At 36.4% G+C, this 23,664-nt stretch overlaps 1 protein-coding gene across 1 annotated transcript; it reads left to right on the forward strand.

The window, feature by feature from the left end:
* Positions 1-15,868: 15,868 nt before the first annotated feature.
* Positions 15,869-20,289, forward strand: LOC110316787 (prolactin-inducible protein homolog). Its single transcript, XM_021191205.1, has 4 exons — positions 15,869-15,957; positions 18,099-18,210; positions 19,767-19,881; positions 20,165-20,289. Exons 1-4 carry the CDS (start codon positions 15,869-15,871, stop codon positions 20,287-20,289), a joined length of 441 nt encoding a protein of 146 aa, XP_021046864.1.
* The last annotated feature ends 3,375 nt before the right edge of the window (positions 20,290-23,664 follow it).

Here is a 23,664-nt window from a genome sequence, read left to right on the forward strand (position 1 = left end):
GGACTATATAGTTGATTTGATGAGGTTCATTTTAAATTTGGTAGTGAATGCCATCATTACTTTCTTCAATATTCAAACAGCAAACATGGAGTGAAATCCAGTGTTTTTCCTTCATAGTTCTGACAACTTGAAGAATATGGAATCTTTTACAACCAAAACTTTAGGCTCCTTATTAATTAAGCTCACAACTCTACCATGCCTTACTCAACCTCTCTAAAATTCGAAGTTTCTAACACATTCTGTGCATCTATATTGGGAAATCTAGATTACACTCTTTTTGAGACAGTTTCTTTCTCCTAGAACTACACCTTAGTCACTTCTGCTTCCTGGAAACATTGCATCACTCTCTTCTTTACTATACTGATTTCTTTGTTATGATCATAAAGCCCCTAATAGCAAATGTCACTTGTTTTTCTCTTCTATTTAACACTTAAGGGCTTACATTACCTAAGAGCTGAAACCATTACAACTTCTGATTGAAGCTTGGATGGGAGAAGAAAAAGCAATTGTGAGGAAATTATAAATTGATGAGAATTAATAAAGGAGTTAGCATACTGTCATTCTTACACATCCAGAATACGACATTGCCCATAATGAGAAGTGCTCATTAAGGGACTGCTTCCCATCTCAAACAAGTCCTAGTACCTCCTGCAGAGACAGAGTTTTGAAAGTCCCCTTACAGCTCTTGGTTATCAGTCTGTAGTCTTTTTCTACAGAAGAGGAGCATCATTATCATTGTGTATTACACACTCTGACAGTAAAATGGCTGTAGAGGAACAATGGTTTCCCAAAAGAGTGCTAAACAGTTATTAGAGTGAAATTATGTTTGTCTGATGATCGCCTCCTAACAAATATTGAACATTATTTAGGAAACACACTCAGAAATAAATGAAAAATTCAAGAACTTAAGGCAATAGCTGCCTTTGCCTTGAGAAATTTATGTTCAGATACTGAAAGTAGAAGTTGTCTAATAAAAGTGAGATTACAGCCTAAATTTGTACAAGTCTTATCCACACAAAAGGCCTTCTGATCTCTATCTTTCCAAAATATTCCACCTTTTTCCTTCAAAGAAAAATCAAAAATGATCTAACAATGTATATGTTGGGGCATTCTTACTCACTGGATCTCTGAGTCTTCATTATCTTAAATATCTTAAGTTCATGTAAAACTTTCCTACTATCTTTTTTTCCCAAAATGAGTAGGCATTTCCTTGACAGAAATAAAAATGAAAGAATGCAACACAGAGATTCAGAGAGCTTAGGATTTTACTGGTTATTCTGTAATCTGGAAAGCCCTTCAGCAAGTTTGGCCGTCAAGCCATCTCTGAGGTCTGGACCCTTCTCTGTGTTTCCATATATACTGGACCACGTTCCTCTTTTGCCTCTGGCTGCTGTCTCATCTTGTTTCTTCTCTTGACCAACTTTTTCTGAGTTCCTATTACCTGACAAAACTGTCTGACAGTAGATCCATAATGATTACCTTGTCCTAACTTATCTTTCAGGTCAAATATCCATCATTGTGTCTGGATTTTGTTTTAAATTTCTAAGACAGACTGTCTAAGTTGCAAAAGTCAAAGTGTTAAGACTTGCCTACTGAGCAGCATAAAACTTTGATTAAAAAGGAATTGCTCATCTTTCAACTATCTCCAGCTAGGCAGGTGGTTGAATATTCTAAATTTGGCTCCAGGCCTAAATATACAGTTGCAGTATTTTACAAACTTTGGAGCATATTATTATTTTCTGTAATGTTCCTAAGCATTCTGGAAGGACACTGAGAAATTCTGGCTTTATCTATTGTTCTGAGGTGATGCTTCCCAGCCAACTCTAAGACTTTAAAACATTTCTTTGAGATGATTGCATTAACCATTAGTTCTTGAAGTCTTTCTAGCCTGATCATCAGTATTAATTATGTAGCCAGATGGTCTCTGTTATCCTCTAATATCATTCTCATCTGGCCCTCCTGCTCCAAACCAAACTGGAGAGCTTCAAAGGAAGTTACATGTTTGTTTGAATATCAATAGCCTTCCCTTAAAGAAACACTGGCATTCCAAATTATAGGGTGAATTAAGGAATGAACAATGGAGGAGATGAGGTGATATGTGCTAAGCTAGATTCTTCTGACAAATCCTAGATTACATTAACAAGTACTCTCATTAGCTTCATGCTATGAGAACTGTCCTCCTCATCAGTAAATGAATTTCTTCCATTTTGGTTCAGAAGCAATACCTTCAATGATCAAGTAGCGATATCGTTTTCATTGCACTCTGTTTCAGCCTCTAGTATGATCAGAAGACAGGAGACACTTTGTAGTAGACACCTTTGTAGTCTCCTCTTTGTCAGGATCATCTTGTTAAAAATTACCAGAGGAGGACGTTGTTTCTTGAAGTGTCCATTTATTACAGTAGAGAAACAGGTCTTTCTTTTTTAGATAGGAATGGTCAAGAGCTGTGAAGGCAGTTAAGGACAAGAAGTCACAAGGATACTTTCTGTTCTAAAGATCATGATAAACAATACTGTGAGATTAGCCCAATGTCGTAAGTGATTAAGTCAAACAGTTCCTTCCATGGGTCTGCAGCCAGATATTTGTCCTAGACTAAGACTTCCACAAATATCATGTGCAAATATGGCACTGCAGGTGATAACTAACTCTGAGAGTGCTCACGTTCAGCACTCATGTGTTAGAATTCACAGACTCACGTAGAAAGATATTGACATATATCAGGACCACTAGATTACACACATTTGCTCATATACATCAGAGCATGATCACCAGAGCCCAGTTCATATGTGAGTCCTCAACCTCTTGTACACATTGGGTCCTGAAACCCTGACTCATGCCTCACTATCAATATTTACACATATTCACATTAAAGAGAGAATAAATTCCTACTCCTTTATACTGTCTTTGCTTCCATGATGAACAACTTCAGATATCTATCCCTCATCTTCTCTCACATCCTCATATATCACCCTATGGGCAATATAGCAGGGGTGTGGTGTTCTTCTTTGAAATGTATGAAAAAACAATTTTGTTTCTTTTAGTAGATAAACTTACCAAATCCATGACTCTTCTCTCAGCCAAGTGGGAAAGGAGCTAATCTCCTACTTCAATAACAGGAAACTCAGAGATAAATATAAACAGTGAAAGGAAGAAGCAGGTCCCAGCCATCTTGCCAGATAAATTCTCATCCCTGCAGCTATAAAACACTGGCTATGCTAGAGGAAGGGAGAACCATTTCAGTGTTCCTCCCCACTCGCCCCTCTTTTCTTCATATTGCTCTACATGTCAGAGATTATTTCAGTGAAGAGATCATCCTCTTGCTTCCAAAAAGACAATCATCTCTGTGAAAGTACATATAAAAGTCTGTCCCCTCACCCTTCTCTAAGATTTCCCAAAGGTCAGAAAAACTCAACTAACCAAATGATAAGAGTTTTGTAGCAATATTCAGAAGCTACAGCCATGTGGTATCCAGAACAGTTCCAACATAAAGCCAATAGAACTTGCAAGATATTTTGCAATAACCTATATATCCAGCTAGGTAAGTTGTGGGAGCTATGCTTTGTGGTTCTTATATCCTATAACTGTTTACCTACTGTTTATGCTGGGGCCCCCACTGGAATAATACAGGAGCAGAGCTTCAAACTCAGCCTGATTCTTCAAAAGTTATCTGATCACTGCTGAGTGTAAGTGCCATGACTTCTGTGATTAAAGTCTTAAAAGTTTACTGTTTAAAGCTACCTTTATTTTGTCATATCAATTGATAATTTTAACCTCTACAATAAATGATTTTGCATTTGATCTTCTACTAGAATCTGCAGCAGAAAGTGTGACATATATTTTATTTCCAGGAAACTCAAAATACAACATAAATGTCTCATTTTGTGTTCTGTTAAGTATTTGGTAGAATGCTTTTTACTGAGTGTTCATTATCCTTTCCTTAATTTTGTCACACTCATTAATGAATTTTATTCTTATTAATCAATTTTGAAAATTTATTTTGAAATGTATTACTTTATTGACATAACATTTATTGGTAGTATAAAGGTTAAGGTACAAAGATGGTTATATAATGATAAGATAATATTTGTTAGATTGCTTTACACAGCCAGAGGTTGAATATCTCACAATGGCCACACGAGGTCAGGAAACCTGGAGAAACATGTAGTTACTAAGTCCAAAAACTAGAGAAAGCAATGATTTAGGCCCAGTCTGAGTCTACAGGCCTGACACCACTAGCTGGAGCCAGAGAAGCATCTGGATTCTGTTATCCAGCAGCAGAGGAAAATCACACTTGCTAAAAAAATAAAAAACCCTTTGTTTTCATCATTTTTTAAACTATCCAGGCTACTACAGCCAGAATAGGTTTTAGCCTACAAGTTCGCTGACTCATATGTCAGTCATTCATAGAAACCCCCTCAGAAAGATGTATGTTTTACCAGTTGTCAAGGTATCTTTCAACCTAATATAACTGACAATCAAGATTGTATCCCACAAGAATTCTAGTAAGGAACAAATTGGAATACAACTCTGGGGTGCTTTTCTAGAGCATAAAATGCTTTCATGGAATATGTATGGCACATAACATATAAAGATAGTAAAATGAGGCAGCTAGAGAGATGGTTCTATCTAATAACTCCATATCTCCCATAACAGAAAGTAACTAGAGAGTATCTAAATGTGACAAGTCAATTGAAATGAATATTCACTTATGATTAAAATATATGAAAGAGGACTCAGTCAATAATAATGTTTGCCCCCAAAAGCCTGAAGACCTGGGTTCTATGACAAGAGTCCTTTTAAAAATATCTGGCATAGTGATATGTACTTGCCTGCCTAACCCTGGGGAACGAGAGGTAGGTAGATACCCGTGACTTACTGGTCAGCTAGCCTTGCCCACTCAGTGAGCTTCAGGTACTTCATAGGCCTTGTTTCAAACAATAAGAAAGATGGTTTAGGGAATGACACCGAAGGTTGTCCTGTCCTCCACAGACTCATAAGAAAGCACACATACACACACATGCACACACACACATACACACCCATATGCACACTTACATACAAACAGATACACACAGACAAGTACACACATAAATACCTAAACATACATACATACACAGATATTTACATGCATACACACATATAAATACATACATAAACACACATGCATAGACACATGAATACAAACATAAATACACATATACCCACATGTACATATATAAAAATCCATATATAAGCCCACATACATATGCAAAAACATAGTACACACATATATACTTGCACATTCATAATACACACACATATACATGCAAACACACACAGAAAAGTCAATAAAATAAATGTGATTCTTAAATGTTTAGAAGACATAACATAATTAACACTATATAAATTTCCTTCCATTAAGAACACAAACCTTGAGCAATTTAATCAACCATTAGTTACTGGCCACAGAATCTAAATCCAAACATGGCAGGTAATTATTATAGTTTTCACTTTCAAGGGTAGGGTATAAAGCAATGATCCACAGTAAAGTAACCAGATCCCAAAACAACCTGTTTTTCACAAAATATATTGAATCAAGCAACACGATTTGCCTTTATTTTCAGCAGGAAATTGTCACTGAGTCCAGATGGAGGGTTTAATGACACATCTTAGCATTCTTTTGTACATTGAACCATTTCAATCCAAATTATCCTTCCACTGGATAACAGTAATTTACACATCCAATATTTTTCTCTCAGGATTTTCATTCAGAGGTTCTTTATTTTAGCCATATTGGTATTACCAACATTTTCCCTCTGTTTAAATCAGCCTTGGTCACACCCTTCGCCATTTTCCCAACCATATCCTTTCTGCGTTATCCACCCTTCCCAATGCTACCTTTCTCTCAGTAATCAGTAGCTCAATGTCTTATTGCATGTTTATGATCTGCAAAGATAGTCCTGCAGTAGTGAATTCTCTAAGAACTCTATATTTCAATAGAACCCAAAGTTATACTTATAAAATATAGTTATGAAATGTAGTTATAAAACAGGAAAAAGTGAGGCTATTTCTGCAACGTATATTCAAAATGCCAAGGGGTCATGAAAATACATTTTTGACATGACTTTGAAGGATTACAAAACACTGCAGAGATCACATAAGACACAACTCAAGAATGAATATAGCTATTTTAAAATAACTGAATATGAAGTATGGGGAAGTTGTTGGGGGCCATTGTTAAAGATCAAGGAAGACTGAGCTTTGTCTAGGAGGTAAAATGATCTATAGGAAATAACGTAAATTTATTTGTAGATACAAGATGGCTGTACAGTAGAAGGTTTCAAATACTACTCCAAATTTTTGCCACCTTGATAGACAAGAGAACACCTAAATGTCATAAACAGAAGTGTCATGATGAGAATATCACTTTAGAAAGAATAATTTAATAATAGTTTTTAAGATTGTTTAACAGTGGGGAAAAAGAATGGGATGAGGAACTTTCAGAAGGCAGACAGGGGGGAGATAACGTCTGGATTGTAAAAAATTATTAAAGATTAAAATAATCGGGATGAAGAAAAAAGATTATTTGAAATAAAGGAAAGAAAAGCCAAGGACAGGAGACAGAAAACTGCTGTCTGTAGGAATCCCAACTAACAGGTGTAAAGGGGAAATGATTATGAAGGAAGTGTAAGAAAGGTAGAGAGAGAGTGGAAACCTGAGTGACTTGATGACTGATGTTCTAGCTTTGATGCTGAAGACAAAGAAAAGAACTCCAGATTTCAGAGCTGAGAGACTAAAGGAATGAGAGATGCAAGGTGTTGAAGGGGTTCTTTGAATGTTTTGAATTCACAGCATTCGAATGTTAATGTAATGTGCAAATATAAGGAAGCAGCCAGGCATTGCAATGAGTATTAGGAGCTCAGCTTACAATGGCAAGCAAGCAGATTAAATTGATCCCTGACACAAAGACACCATTTCACATTTGAAACTAGGAAGAACATCCTGTCTCCTGCCTTCTGGGCAGTTTCATGACATGTGCAATTGTGCAGATGCTGTGGACTTTTCCTGTAGGAGATCCTGCCAAAAAAGCACATTAGTGGAAGGATAAGAAGAAATGAAGGCATGCCAACTGGCCTGAAGGCACTCTCGATCTTTCCCTACCTCCAGATCCCTCCAGAAATCCCACTGAGGCAAGCAGACTGGTTCAGTGTCGTGGACTTCATGAGCTGCAAGCCAGTGGGTCTTAATACTAACCTTTATGTGGAAAGGTTTAACACAAAAATGGATTTAGAATTTTAACCTCATTAAGCATCATACTATAATAAAAGAGGATTTATTTTAGAATTAGAAAGCCTTATCTGGCCCCATAATATTTGAGTCATCATGAGTGAATTAATTTCTATACTCCCTAATTTTCTCTTAATAATATCTTGTGTGACACAGACATACCCGCATGGAACAAGTTCAGGATAAATAAATTGGGGATCTCTTTCTCATTCTACCATGTTGTCCAGTCATATAAATTACTGTGCATATAACATGGCATGTTGGTTTGGAGGTGGGGTCTATTTCTTCATTTTCCTCATAGCCTTTTATCCTCAAATAAAGTTTTACCTCTTTTACATTGTAAAGGGGACTGGAACATGTTTTTACTTCCAGTAGTAGAAGAACCTGAAACCAATTCTGCCCTGGAGATATTCATCCCCAAAGGTTTTTATTTAAGGGGTTTGGAAAGTTTGTTGAGAAAACAAACCCTTTCTTAAGCACCAGGTACTCAGGTCCCTTGAAGAAAAGAAACCAAAGACTCTGTTTCTATAACACTCACAATTCTGTCTTTCTGTAATAATTTTTCTCATTTTGTACATCATAAACTCACCAGAAATGCAAAAGTCTCTAGGAAAGTCTTCCACAAAAAAGAGTATCACATTTTTAGAAAGTACAGCTTTAAAAAACCCTTCAGAAAGAGAAATTAATGGTTCTGGAGAGATCAATAACAGACACTGGTGAACTGCCACGTGGGTGCTAAAAAACCAATCCCAATTCCTTCTCCAACTCTTTAGACATTTTAATTCTGGAAGAGATTTACTCATTTTATTATGTTCAAAAAGTGTTTTTTTAAATAATTATCTTTTTAAATTAATTAATAATTAATTAATTTTTACACTCTATTTTTTAATTCCATCACTTCCCCCACCCCTGTCCACCCTCCAACTGTTCCACATTCCATACCTGCCCCCCAACCCCCTATCTCCACGTGGATATCCCCACCCCTCACCCCACCTGAACTCTAAACTCCCTGGGGCCTCCAGTCTCTTGAGAGTTAGGTGCATCATCTCTGAATGAACACAGGTCCAGCAGACTTCTACTGTATGTGTGCTGGGGGCCTCATATCAGCTGGTATATGCTGCCTGTTTGCTGGTATAGTGTTTGAGAGATCTTGGGAGTTCAGATTCATTGAGACTGCTGGTCCTTCTACAGGATTGCCCTGCTCCTCAGTTTCTTTCAGCCTTTCCTAATTCAACAATAGTGGTCAGCTTGTTCTGTCCATTGGTTTGGTGCAGACATCTGCATCTGACTCTTTCAGCTGCTTGTTGGTTCTTCTGGAGTGTGGGCATGTTAGGTCCCTTTTTGTGAGCACTCCATAGTCTCAGTCATAGTGTCAGGCCTTGGGACCTCTCATTGAGCTGGAACCAGCTTTGGGCCTATCACTGGACATTCTTTTCCTCAGGCTTCTCTCCATTTTCATTCTTGTAATTCTTTCAGACAGGAACAATTATGGGTCAGAGTTGTAAATGACTGCTATCTTAGAGTTAGTGTTACTTGCCTTCATTATTACCAGGGATGAGATATGAAATTTCCCACCCTTAAGTCCTGCTGGAAGGATGGGCAAATCAAAACAAGCAAATAATAAATGCTGGTATATGTCTCTAATCCTAGAACTTGAGAAGTAGGGGCTAGAGGATCATGATCACAAGGGCACCCTTGGCTACATGATGACTTTAAGGCCCATGGCTACATAACAGTACACAAGATCATGTCAAAAAAAAAAGAGATAGGGAAAAAGAAAGAGATGTCAGAAAAAAGAGAGAAAGGAAGAAGAGGCAGAGGGAAGAAAGGAAGCTTAGTGGCAATACAAGAGGTAAACCCAAAGCACTAGAGTATTAGTAAGAGATGTGGGTATTTCACTTCTAATATTGGAAATATTGAGCTATAGTCCATTATTTCAAACCTCATTTCTATAAAGAAGTTATTGGCTACTTTAAGTGAGCTTCTCTTGTACAAGCCACAGGAAGAAAATGGTAGATAATTGTTTTAAAAGTTGAAACTACCAAAAAATATATATATATAAAAAGCAATAGATACATAGAGAAAGTCATAAAAATTTTGCAGAAAATATTGAATGTCTACACTTCTTGGTTCATCTCTGAAGAGTTACTAGAATAAAAGAAGTTCAAGAACATAGCTCTGGAGGTTGGATGAATGGAAAAAAAATGAGGAAACATACACAAGTTCTGGTGGAAATCAAAAGGGGACCCTGGTAAAAGTCCTGGTGCCCATTACACCAGAGCCAGTATTTAGGGGAAATGACTCAGTAATTATCCAAGAACTTCACCAGGGACAAAAGAACCTTTGTGAACATAGCAATAGAAAAGAAAGATATGCTTTCTATATTGTCCTCAAATAGAAATGTAAATAACTAAAGTAAGAAGGAAGGAAGGAAGGAAGGAAGGAAGGAAGGAAGGAAGGAAGGAAGGAAGGAAGGAAGGAAAGGAAAGGAAAGGAAATATGGAAATATGTAAGTCAGGAAGGAATAAGGAGGAAAGGCTGCTTACAAGTAAGATTTATAAACTTTCACCAACATTCTTCATACCTTTGATGACATAATATAATCTGCTGTATAGCTTTGTAAAAACATCAAGTTTCGATTTCATTTTATTGAACACCTGAGTCTAATCTTATAATGACAGCTCTGGTATTTTTTTTTTTTGATTTGGATTTGTTTACAATCAGTCAAATACAATATTCAGAAGCTTCTACTCTGGTTTCAGAGTTGGTCAATGTTTATCTTCTGAGTCCAAGCCAGTGAGGCTTCTTCCTGCTCAGTCCTACCGTCTATTCATATTTTAACCTTTTGCTTCAGTTTCTATCACCTGATTCCCAACCCCACAGGAAATGTAACTTTAAAGTGTGATTCTTCTGTGAACAGGTTCCTTAGAATTCAATGTCACAACTGTGTCTTCTCAAGCAGCCTGAAACACTAAAATTTCTGAAGAGTAACTGAGATTAAGTACACCGATAGAGAATATCTATAGTAATTTTGATTTAAGTTCTATATCTTTGGAGGTTATGAAATTTAAGAGAAATCTGAATATTTCTAAATGACATATGTAAACATAATTGTACAGAAGAAAGAACAAACAAGCTGGTCAAAGGACACAGTGTATTTGAAAAGATGTGACATCTAGGCTTTATCAATTCCAGCCAAATTTTGCATCACCAATACAATGGGAGCATTATTTAGCAGAAACCATAATTATTCCAAGGACAGGTCAAGGAGATTTAAAATTATACTCTGTTAAAATGTGACATTCAGCAGTTCAATGTTCACTGTTCAGAGAGGGATGTATGACATTCTAAATCTGTGGGCTTATATAGAATAATCATTTTAATAGAGACCCAGACCTGAACTCTCCTAAAATGTCAATGACAAACATTACCTGGATTTAGCCAGAATATTGAAGGCAGTAAGGGAAAAAGATCAAGTATTATACAAAGACAGACCTATCAGAATTACACCAGTCTTCTCAGCAGAGACTCTAAAAGCCAGGAGATCCTGGACAGATGTCAGACAGACCCTAAGAGAACAAAAATGCCTGCCAAGGATACTATGCCCAACAAAACTTGCAATTACTGTAGATGAAGAAGCCAAGATATTTCAAGACAAAACCAAATTTAAACAATATCTTTCCACAAATCTACACCTATGGAAGATGAAAGAGTCAAAGTCCAACACAAGGAGGGAAACTAGACCCAAGAAAATGCATGAAATTAAATCTTTTCACAACAAACCCAAAAGAAGAGAAACACACAAACATATTTCCACCTCTAACATCAACAACAACAACAACAACAACAAACTGAGTAACCAACAATCATTGGTCCCTAATATCTCTTAATATCAATGGACTCAATTTCCCAATAAAAAGAAATAGGCTAACAGATTGGATACATAAACAGGATATAGCATTTTGCTGCATATAGGAGACACACATCAGAATCAAAGACAGATATTACCTCAAAGTAAAAGGAGGGAAAAATTTTTTCCAAGGAAATGTTCCGAAGGAACAAGCAGGGTTAGCCATTCTAATATCCAAAATAGAATTTCAACCAAAAGTTATCAAAAAGATGGGGAAGGACATTATATACTCATCAAAGTGAAAAATCCACCAAGATGAACCCTCAGTTCTGAACATCTATGTCCCAAATGCAAGGGCACCCATACTCAAAAAGAAACTTTATTAAAGCTCAAAGCACACATTGCACCTCATACACTAATAGTAGGAGATTTCAACATCCTACTCCCACCAATGGACAGACCATGTAAACAGAAACTAAACAGAGACACAGTGAAACTAAAAGAAGTTATGAACCAAATGGATTTGACAGCTATCTACAGAACATTTCATCCTAAAACAAAAGAATATATCTTCTCATCACCTCATGGTACCTTCTCCAAAGCTGACTATATAATCAGTCACAAAACAGGCCTCAACAGATACAGGAAGGTTGAAATAATCCCATGCATCCTATCAGATCACCATGGACTAAGGCTGGTCTTCAATAACAACAAAAACAACAGAAAGCCTAACATACTTATGAAAGCTGAACAATGCTCTACTAAATGATAACTTGGTCAAGGAATAAAGAAAGAAAGAAATTAAAGACTCTTTAGAATTTAATGAAAATGAAGGCACAGCATACCCAACCTTATCGATCATAACGAAAGCAGTGCTAAGAAGAAATTTCATAGCTCTGAGTGCCTCCAAAAAGAAACTAGAGAGAGCATACACTAGGAGCTTAACAGTCAGAGATTGGTTTTAGGTCTTCCTTGAAGGTCTGATAGAATTCTGCGCTAAACCCGTCTGGTCCTGGGCTTTTCTTTTTTTGTATGGGAGACTTTTAATGACTGCTTTTATTTCTTTATGTGTTGTGGGCCTCTTTAGATGGTTTATCTGATCCTGATTCAACTTTGGTACCAGGTATCTGTCTAGAAATTGTCCATTTCATCCAGATTTTCCAGTTTTGTTGAGTATAGGCTTTTGTAGTATGATGTGATGATTTTTTATTGAATTTCCTCAGTTTCTGTTGTTATATTTGCCTTTTCATTTCTGGTTTTGTTAATTTGGATACTCTCTCTGTGCCCTCTGGTTAATCTGTCTAAGGATTCATCTATCTTGTTGATTTTCTCAAGGAACCAGCTCCTGGTTTTGTTGATTCTTTGTATAGTTCTTTTTGTTTCTACTTGGTTGATTTCAGCCCTCAGTTTGATTAGTTCCTTCCTTCTATTCCTCTTTTGTGAATTTGCTTCTTTTTGTTCTAGAGCTTTCAGGTGTGCTGTTAAGCTAATAGTATAGGTTCTCTCCAGTTTCTTTTTGGAGGCACTCAGAGCTATGTTTTTTTCTATTAGTGCTCTTTTCATTGTGTCTGATAAGGTTGGGTATGTTGTTGCTTCATTTTCATTAAATTCTAAAAAGTCTTTAATTTCTTTCTTTCTTTATTCTTTGACCAAGTTATCATTGAGTAGAGCGTTGTTCACCTTCCATAAGTATGTAGGCTTTCTGTTGTTTTCATTGTTATTGAAGACCAAGCCTTAGTCCATGGTAATCTGATAGGATGCATGGGATTATTTCAACCTTCCTGTATCTGTTGAGGCCTGTTTTGTGACTGATTATATAGTCAGCTTTGGAGAAGGTACCATGAGGTGATGAGAAGATATATTCTTTTGTTTTAGGATGAAATGTTCTGTAGATATCTGTTAAATCCATTTGGTTCATAACTTCTTTTAGTTTCACTGTGTCTCTGTTTAGTTTCTGTTTACATGATCTGTCCATTGGTAAGAGAGGGGTGAAGTCTCCCACTATTACTGTATGAGGTGCAATGTGTTTTGAGCTTTAGTAAAGTTTCTTTTATGAATGTGGATGGGCTTTCCTTTGGAGCACATGTCTTTAGAATTGAAAGTTTATCTTGGTAGATTTTTTCCCTTTGATGATTGTGCTTCCTAATTTGCAGCAAAATGCTGGGTTGTATTTTTGTATCCAGTCTGTAGTCTATTTTTTTTTAAAATATTGAACAGACTTGCACCCACAAGTAATCATCTAATAATCACATGCACATTATAATACATGTAAGGGGGAGGAGGGAAAGAATGAAGAAAGGAAAAAAATTGAAATAATGTAATAGAATTATGTATGTATCTATGTATATGTACATATGTACATTGTATGTATGTATATGACTTCATTAAGAGCAGGATAGTCAAATATAATTAGGAGATAATAAAATCCCAGTTTTACCAGTTACCATCACTGGAACTTATGGTCATGAGCAGGCAATAGGATTCATTAATACTTAGCTTTAGATTCAGATTTCCTGAGTTGAACATCTGACACCATTCACAGTGTGTATTTCTTCTAAGTTAATGTGAAAACTCCAGGCTCCTTACTTGCTGGTGCTTCTGTCAATGTCCTCTCTATATAATATTTGTCAGTTTGTATCTTGTCTGCATTATGATGTAAGTAAAATTTGTCAGATTGCAAAAAGCTTGATCTAAAATTTGGTTTCTTTGGGTGCTGAGTGAGAAGTTGTGTTGGGAATTTGTCTTTCTTGTGCTTCAGTTTTCCTGTTGTAAAATGAGATGAAAATACTAGCCATATATATAATATTACTACAAGGATGCAGTGAGGGACTTCGTCGAGAATGTTTAGAATGTACTTGCCCTATTCCGATGTGTGTACCCTTCTGCAACTCACTTTGGGAGCCCCTCTTTATCTACATTATAGAAGGTAGTCTGACTGAAATATGGTTGATCATGTTTTTCACATTGCTTTTTTAATTGCCTTCAAAGCTACATTTATGTTACTGGGTACTTTCTTAAGTCAAAGTGACTCATAAAACTATTGTACCAGCCAATTTTACTATGATCATTACTTTTTGTTACATATTTTGAAGTATTATGGGTGTCACACATCTCTGTTGGTTTATAGAATAATCTTTTTACTTGGTGTACATCTGAATTCATGTTTTTCTGTCCTTGTTAAGCTCTAGTTAATCAAAGTGGCACCAATGCACACTAAAGTACAGAGATGTCCCTTGGAAGGGGGTTATAGTCCAGCAAAAGCATTTCTGGATTTTCTATGTAGACATGGTTTAGATTTTATCCCACTTCTGTGACTAATATGAGCTATGATGGTCCTCTAGTAGAGATTATTCAAGTAAATAAGAAATGAATTTGGTATAAAAACATTAAAACATAAAAGAGAATTTATGAAGGGAGAATGGAAACATCATCCTTGAAACATAGAAGAAAGTAAAACAACCACATAGTTTTTGGTGTCCAGTGTAAGAGAAAAAGGTTAGCACAAGAATAAGAAGCGGGAGATGGATTTAAAAATTCATCCACTGAACATACAGCTAGACTTTATTTTCCTAACTCACACCATAGCAAAATACATAGGTGAGTCTTAGATTGATGATTTTCAAATTCATACCTCTGATCACCTTCCTTGGCTTTTGCCATTCCACAGATAAAAAGAATCTTAAAATAAAAACATTTAGGTTAAAGAACAGCTTTAAATACAGTAGGGATATATAAGAAAAAATGAGTCTCCCTATCATGTCATAGGAGAGAAATTCATGTCACAGGAATGTCTCTAATATATATATATATATATATATATATATATATATATATATATATATATATATACATATATAAAATTAAAATAATACATACATGTGTATATATGTATAATGTAATATTATATATACTATATATAATATAGTATATTATTATATATATATAATTTGAGTTGTGGTCAAGTGGAGGGAATTCTTATAATTACCTTTCTATATGCCTTACTACCACAGGTCAAATGTGGAAAATGACTGGATTTTGAATGCTAAATGATCTGTTTTAGGGATCTCAGTATGTGGATGAATTCTATACAATGAGAAACATTTCACTATAAAGACTTTGAACATCTGGATACCTTAATATTATTCCTGAAGTAGAGAAGGCCTTAACAATCACAAACACCACCATGTTATCAGGTATTACAGTCACACTGCTCCATCATCCAGAGCGCTCAGCCCTTTCCTAGTTCTCTCATGACTGGAAGTGGCTTCTGAGTAACAATGGCTGATAATATCAGAACTTTAGTAAAGTTTTTAGTGGCATCTACTTTTGAATTAATAACAAAATCATCAGTGAATGTGTTGTACATCTGTAGCTTGGGACCTATCAATCAGAAAATCTACTGTCTGCCAAGACCAAGCAAATAATAATTTAAAGTAAGGAACAGGAACAGAAGTAAATGACACAGAAGAAAAACATTTCTGTTAGCCAAGAAAGAACCTTTAAAGAAGGTCTTTGACACTAAGAAAATAGGGAAGAACAATCACATATATTATAACAATTTAATTGAATGATGACATGTTTTTCATAGAAATAACAAACTTCTCCCCAATAAGGAAAGATCATGATAAGGAAAGTATTTAGGTAATTCACTTCATGGACCTAACTGTCAGCTTTTCTGCTTCTGTGAACTGTATATAAAACCTGTGCTGAGCACCAAGGACCCTACTGGTCTGGTGTTCTGATTTCTCCACTATGCAGGTTTTCTCGTTCACGTTCAGTGCTGCCACACTCTTCTTGGTCCTCTGCCTGCAGCTGGGGATCATTGAAAGCCAGGATAACGTGTGAGTAAACCCATTCTTCTTTTTCTGCAGGAAAAGCATAGAGAATGTCTTCTTCTGGCCTGGCAACCTCTACACAGTTTCATGTAGATTTTTTAGGTAGCAAAGGAATCTGTTCTTGATATTTCTCATGGATCATATGTCAAGTTCCATTCTCTCCATAGCCTCCATAGATGCCCTTCATGTTTCCACTGGGTATATAGGCTTGCCTATACGATAAAGTCCCCAATGTATATGATAAGTTGTCCCTAAACAATTATTCTTACTCTCTCTCTCTCATTTGTGGTTCTTATTTTTTCTCAGTGTAGTTTAAAAAGATAAAGAGCTCTCATATTTCTAGCAACAGCTTCAAATGTCATTTGCAGGAGTATCTGAGAATAAGAGTCTTTATTACTAATGCATAGGTTAGGTTGAACTAACAACACAGTCATCATAGGTATCATCCCAGTGATAACACCTAAAGGTAAAGATAAGGACCTATAGTAACAGTCACCCTTGGACCTGGAAGCCACCATATTGAGAGTATATGTTTGAAGAAAGCAGAAAACATGAAGGAATGAATGAAGTCAGAAATGAAGCCAGAGGACAAATGAAGCTAAGGGAAGCAAAGACACCCAATTCAACGAGAGATCTCTACTCTGGCAGCAGGCTGACCATACTGGCTTTCTGGATTTTGACCCTATTAGTGCTCTGGAAAGCTTAGCCAAATGTGCTTTCCTAGCAGAAATCACAAGGTTCTAAAGAGCTGATGCAACCACCCTGAGAATCCCTGTATGTTCCAGTGTAGATGGATTCTTTCTGGCTCAGAGGAAGCCCATGTTGAAATAAGCCTTAAAATTAAGTGTTTTGAAAAAAGGTAGCCAGGCAGTGGTGGTGCATGCCTTTAATCTGAGCACTAGGGAGGCAGAGGCAGGTGGATTTCTGAGTTTGAGGCCAGCCTGGTATACAGAGTAAGTTCCAGGACAGCCAGAGCTATACTGAGAAACCCTGATTCAAAAAACAAAAACTGCAACAAACAAACAAACAACAACAACAACAAAAATGAAGTGCTTTGGCCATCCCAGCTGCTGAACAACTCTCCTGTACTTATTATTCACCATCTCCCTGGTATGGAATCTCTGACCTCAGGAAAACACTGGCATGGTTAATTACTCTACCTAATGTGATCATCCTACAATCCTGAAGTCATTCACAAATGGGAATTTTGAAGATAATTGGTATTCATGTATCTTTGATAAGAACTGAATCAGAAAAGTTCGTGCCATTATTGAAGTCTAACATGTTCAGCCCCAGGAAAATGTATGAATAATGTTCTCTAAGAATTCTTTTCTATCACATAAAACACCAAAGGACACTAGTTGGGTTCTTTGGTTGATCTTCTTGGCCCAGAGCAGGCATTGTAGATTAAAGAGGATGACTTGCTCTTTGCTTTTATCTCATGTACTTTTCCCCAACTGTGCTGTGTTGACAATTACAGTATGTGCAATTTCTTTATTTTACTAAATAGGTCCACATTCCTAGGTCCTATCTAGCAATCATAAGGAGTGATCTTGGAGGAAGATCTATGTAAACCTCCAGGACAAGGTTGTTTACTTGATTCTGTGGGTATGAAGGTTTTCCTAAGGAAGACTTGACTCTAGTGTTCTAGTAAGGGACAAGGAGCTAACAATCTGTAGGGCAGTGGTTCTCAAACAGTTCCTCATGTTTTGGTGACCCGTAGCCATAAAATTATTTTCACTGCTTCTTTGTAATGTTGCTACTCTTATGAATAATAATGTGAGTTTTTTTTTTTTTTTTTTGTAATCTTAGGTGACCCCTGTGAAAGGATCACATGATACACAATATGAGCACAACTTGCTATAGGGTATTAAGAAATAGCATGAGATAGTAGATAATCTTTTCTTTTAAAATTTGTCATTTGTAACTTAGAAGAAGGATGCTTTATTTTAACAATATGTCGATTGCTTAATTAAACAAAGAAAACGTTCAAATCAACACACAAAGATTCCTGGGGATGCTGCTGCTTAGGAATTGAGTCAGACTGTATCACTGCTACCTTTATTTTCTCCCCTTGCCCCATGTTAGAATAGTGTTTTCTCCTATAATCAGGTCTCTGATCTCTGTGCCCTATTTTTTCTTCCCAGAACTCCCCGAAAAGCACTTTTGTTTGAACTAGTTGTTCCATCAACAGCAAAGGAAAATCAGGAGGTCACTGCGGAACTTAGGCTTCAAACACAATATGATGAATGTATGGTGGTAAGTAGATAGATGGACAGTAAACCCAAGGCAAAATCTGACTGGAGTTATGAGTATAATTGAATTAATCGCTTCTGCTAATACTGCATGACAAAGTTAACATATTCATATGTGTTTGGTTATATGAATGTCACAACAATGTTGAGAACTTGGAGCAGATGAAGATTCCCATTTCACAGAGAAGAAACCCTGGTCCACAAGAGTCTAGGAAGAAAAAGAGTGAGAAAGAGAATGAAAAACATATAAGATAGAAATAGGTGGAAGAAGAGAAAGCTCATGGAGAACTGATAGTGCACCCTCCAAGGTCCCCCTGAGCATTAGTGGATTTTGGTGAGGGCTTGAGAACAGGGTTCTTATATGAACATCTGCAACCATAGTTTGGAGCAGGAGTGAGAGAATGTGAGGGAATCAGTTTCTTCTTCTCCGTTAAGACCTTAAACTGAGCCTGTTTTCCTCTTGCCTTTCTGTATAATAATTATTCAGAATAAATTTGCTAGATATGGGAGAAAGCATCAGAAATGTATACATGGGATATGTCCTTGGCCCTAATCATGCCACCACCCTGATACTGACCATATATTCAAGGTAAAGATGAGTATAGGCAACATTTCAAAACAACTGAGTCTGAAACTTGATATGAAATGTTTTCAATGCAGTTTGTAGTAAAAATCATATCTACTCCTTATTTACTGCATTGTATTGATGACTGTAATTATGATGAAAGGTTGAATCTCATTTAAATGCATTATTTTTCTCATCGGTTTTTGTAATCACTGAATTCTATTCACAATTCCATCTGGGTATACATACCCCTAGGACAAAACTCCTAAGTTAGATGCAAGAAACAGGAGAGTGTGTGTGTGTGTGTGTGTGTGTGTGTGTGTGTGTGTGTGTGTGTATGTGTGTGTGTGCATTACAATTTAATAATATATAATTATATAATAATATAATATATTAATACACATATTAATATGTGATGTCTGAAGTTAACAGGCACTCTCAACTTTAAAAAGCAAAGAAATTGGCCTTCAAAAAATTTACTTATCAAATAATGGCCAGACATTTGTAGCGGGAGTAACTTTTAATTTTGTGGTTGTAATTGATGAGAGTGAGAGAATAATTCAGCTGTGATGGAGTTAGAATTGGCTGAGTCAGGGGCCTGACCATCATTCTCACAAAGCCTTGTCCTGGAATCAACACTTAAACAACTGGAATGCTATTCATTGGGTTACATAGCAAAAGTTCACATGAGTCATTTCCAAGAACTCTAGCTGGTACCAAGGTCAAGCCTTCCCTTAGGAGACAGACACAGTGGGATGAACCTCCTTGCCCAGTGGAATCACTTACATCCATCCTCCTGAATCTCACTCCGGGACTTCTGGGCTAAGTATGACGGTGTGAAAAGAGAAAGCCTAGGAAAATTAACATGTAGAATGATAATACATTGATGACTGAATGGTGTCTGTGTTCCTAGGCCACATCTCAGCTATTTCCTGTCTTATATTGCCTTCTATTTACTTTTGTTGTACTAACACTGGGCTTTCTCTCCCAACCAGATCAAAGCTTACCTTGTAAGTAATGTACCAATGGAAGGTTCCTTCAACTATATACAAACCCGTTGCCTCTGTAAAGATTATCCTGTTGCCTTTTTTTGGGATTTTGTAGTCACACGTAAGTGAAAAGAACTACTTTCCAAAGAGGGAAAATTAAAAATATGGCTGCAGAATTTCCACTTGGAGGCATGGAAAAGCAGTGTATAGATGGAAAGGAAGCACGTGAGGAGAATTTCTGGGATCTAAAGCTATAGGAAGCATAGCCTGAGAAAGGATGATAAAAGGGAGTGACTTGCAAATGACTCGGGGAAACTAGCCCTGGAAGGACTTAACTAGTCCTACAGGATAATCAGAGAACCTTAGAGGGTCTGAGAGATGACTTTTGTTTTTATTTCTTCCAGAAACTGTAACATTTGCAACAGTGGTTGACATTGTTACTGAGAGGAATATCTGCCCTAATGATGAGGCAGTGGTGCCCATCACAGGAAACCGGTACCACACTTATCGTACTGTGAGAATGATTTAACTAAGGCTTCTTGTGTGTCTTTCAAAACCATTATCATTTTCTCTAAGTACAATTGACTGAAATATCCATTGTAGTCTATCAAATAAACTTCTTACAAGCATCTCCATGTGTTATTGTGTTCTGCCTAAAATCTATCCTCAAAATCAGAAAGTACTACTAATTTCTTACATTAGTCTTTCAAAGTACCATTACTGAGATTTTGTGAGTTTTTTTCCCATCCATTGACATAAAAAGGAAATAAGGTGTCTGGGGAGTTACCTTAGTGTGTGCACTACTTACTGTGCAGGATTGAAGACTTAGATTTGAAACCCTAGAACCCACATAAAGCCAGAAACAGTAGCACACATTAATAATCCCAGTGCTTCTACAGTGAGACAGTACGCAGGCACAGAAATCTCTGTAGAACCTATTGTGTAAACTCACTCTGTCTATGCAGTGAGGAACAATTGTAGATGCTCTTGCTAAGTGAGTAGAAGGGAAAGGCCAGCACTTGAAACTGTCCTTTGATCTTCTTGAGTGTGCCATGGCACAGGAGCACTCACACTCACCCATGCACACAAATCATACGAACACACGACCAACACTTTTAAAGAAAAGAAGAAGAAATAATGAAAAGACAGCTTCTTTCAAAGCATCAAAAGATCACACCTGTGATAGTCCAAATGCTCAGGACAAATCAGAGGAAGCCAGAGCTGGAAGCCAAACTGTCTGGTGCTTGACTTTTCTCTATTCTGTGCTCTCCAATTCAGTTCCTCTTCAGTTCCCAGAGGATAGGAGTTATTTGTAACCAGAAAGGAACACTCTATAGTGCTCAACATGAGTTGTTGCATTGCATTCCATTCTATTGCTTCTTTTCAATCAGTTCCAAACAAGAAAATATGACTCACTGGAGCAATGTACGCCTCGGGCATAGCAATTATGACTGACTATAAATGAAGGCTATGAGTCCTGAGTTGCTTTCTCAGAATGGACCAGCAACTATTTTTTGATAAAAGTGAACAAGGGTCCCAAATAGATGAATGAAATTCTGGCAAATGGAAAAGTAGACCTCAAGAACACAAAGCCAGAAAGGTAGAATGTGCTTGTCAGGTGAGCTTTATGGTCCTGGGCATGGATAACTGAAAGAACTCTAGAGGATGCAATAAGAAGAATCAGAATCACAACTGACTGAGTATATCTGGGTAAGAAAATGGAATCAAACCTTTTAAGCCAGTTGTCCTAAATGAGGATCAGAATTCAGGAGAAGGAAATAAGGTTGTTTAAAAAGATTACTTCAGATGTTATTGGGACATTAACATTAATTGCATGTGTAAAATATGGTAGTTAAAATTCATTCTTCCTTCTGAATATAAGTATTATTTCTTGTAGGTATTTACATCTTTTTGAGGGACAAAACCCTGTTTCCTTCGAAAATATCTTTGAGGATCCTTTTTCCTGTTATTTTGCTTTTTAATACCTGCCTCAGACATTACCCATGTATGCCCCTGTCTTTATCCTGGGGTGTTTTTGGTGGGAGTAGGTTTCTTTCTGAAGGAATATAATATTTAGAAGGATGCCAGCAAATTTTGCTTTTGTGTCTATAATTATTTTCCTGGATCATTGGCTTAATTTTTTATATGCTTTAGAAAATTCAGAAAGCCACATGTAACAGATAATTTGAATAGTTTCAGGTCTTCTGTTTATGCATTTGAAATCTTTTCTTAAAGTCAGTGGTAGACTACCTGAAAAAGTAACCATCGTTAAATATTTAACATTAAGAAAAATTAATAGTCTAATTATATTAAACACATCATATATATTTGCTTTATCATTACATATGTATCTGCGCGTGCGCGCGTGCGCACACACACACACACACACACATATATATATATATATATATATATATATATATATATATATATATATGATATTTATATGCCTACTCTGGCTTTCTGTCTTGGTCCTAATTCCTTTCTATTCCAGTTTTGGGACAATATTTACTTAAGGACAATGATACATTGATGTTTGTGGTTTTGTTCCTTCAGTAACTAAACTTTTTCTTACCAATAAATTATTGATTAAGTTCTACAGGATGGATAAATTTTTATTATATCAGCATAATAAAGTGATTACTAAAGATTTGTTATTAAATTTTAACAGTTTAGGTCTCAATGTTCACAAAAAATATTACATATTTTGTACACAACAAAATATTAAAATGAAAAGATAGAAACTCTCCAATATAATAGTTGAGGAGAAATATATGCAAAATGTCTTAATTATGTTTTGTAAAGAAAAAAAGTAAGCATATTGGACCTTTTGTGAAAAACACATCTCTAAATCAAAAAGAAAATCACTACTAAATTTAATAAACAGAAAGATAAACTCTATGTACTAATGAATAAGAGCAGCATATTTTTTTATATCTGTTTAGATTCATTGTATACTCATAATAATCACCTCCAAATAGAAAAAGCAGCTTATATCTTTATATGAAACATGATGGTTATCTACAAACAACAAAGGCTAATTCTTTGACTCAAAAATCAGAAATGTATCCAAGAAATATGCAATATCAAAATAATGTTAGCTCACAGAGAGAGCCTCAAAACAGGACCAAGGAAGGAAATTTTGTGGAAGAGTCATTAATTTGTCTGACTTAATACCCTAATAAAAATGTCAAAGTGTATAGTACTTTCATTTTCTCTCTCTTTCTCTGTCTGTCTCTGTCTCTCTGTCTGTCTCTCCCTCCCCCCACACCCACCCCTACACACCCAACTGACATATAAACAGCTGTTAGCAACACACATAAAACACAACAGTACAAGATTTCACTCACAGGGGAAGCCAAAGATAGCTCAGGAGAAATTGGCCAATGACATTTTCAAATTTTCAATACCAAAACACTTGTCCACTACTCAGAGGCAGAGAGGCAGAGAGGGGACCTTTATTATGTAACTAAATAGAAACACCCAATTCAATGACTGTGTTATATACTTCCTCCAATACTTTGTGTTCCAAGTTAATTGCCCCAGCTCCCCATCATATAACATGAAAGAAACATCAACTTTCTTACTGCCATTTTGTTAAGTAAGTAAAAATAAGGAGACATAGTAAGTTAAATGAGAAATGGTGCTCACAGGGAACTGTATCAGAACAGCTAGTCCATGCCTGAGGATGAGAATGGAAAGCTGACTCCCTCTCCCCACTTCCAAATTCACTCTTTCTGCTTCTTCTTTGGGTTGTAGATGTACTCTCTCAGCCTTCAGATCTTGTCAGGATGCTGCCAACTTCTGTCATTCCTCTGTACCATAGTGGACTCTTCTCCCTGCAACTGAAAACCCAAGCAAATGGTTTCCAAATAGCTTCTGATTGTGCTATTTAGCACAGAAA

Source organism: Mus pahari, chromosome 2 (genome assembly GCF_900095145.1).
Source record: "Mus pahari chromosome 2, PAHARI_EIJ_v1.1, whole genome shotgun sequence".
NCBI lineage: Eukaryota > Metazoa > Chordata > Mammalia > Rodentia > Muridae > Mus > Mus pahari.

Excerpts from the sequence above, each read along its gene's own strand:
- LOC110316787 (XM_021191205.1), top strand. The coding sequence starts at position 15,869 with ATGCAGGTTTTCTCGTTCACGTTCAGTGCTGCCACACTCTTCTTGGTC. Across the intron at positions 15,958-18,098 it reads ATTGAAAGCCAGGATAACGT|AACTCCCCGAAAAGCACTTT; the intron begins GTGAGTAAACCC and ends TTTTCTTCCCAG. Across the intron at positions 19,882-20,164 it reads TTGGGATTTTGTAGTCACAC|AAACTGTAACATTTGCAACA; the intron begins GTAAGTGAAAAG and ends TATTTCTTCCAG.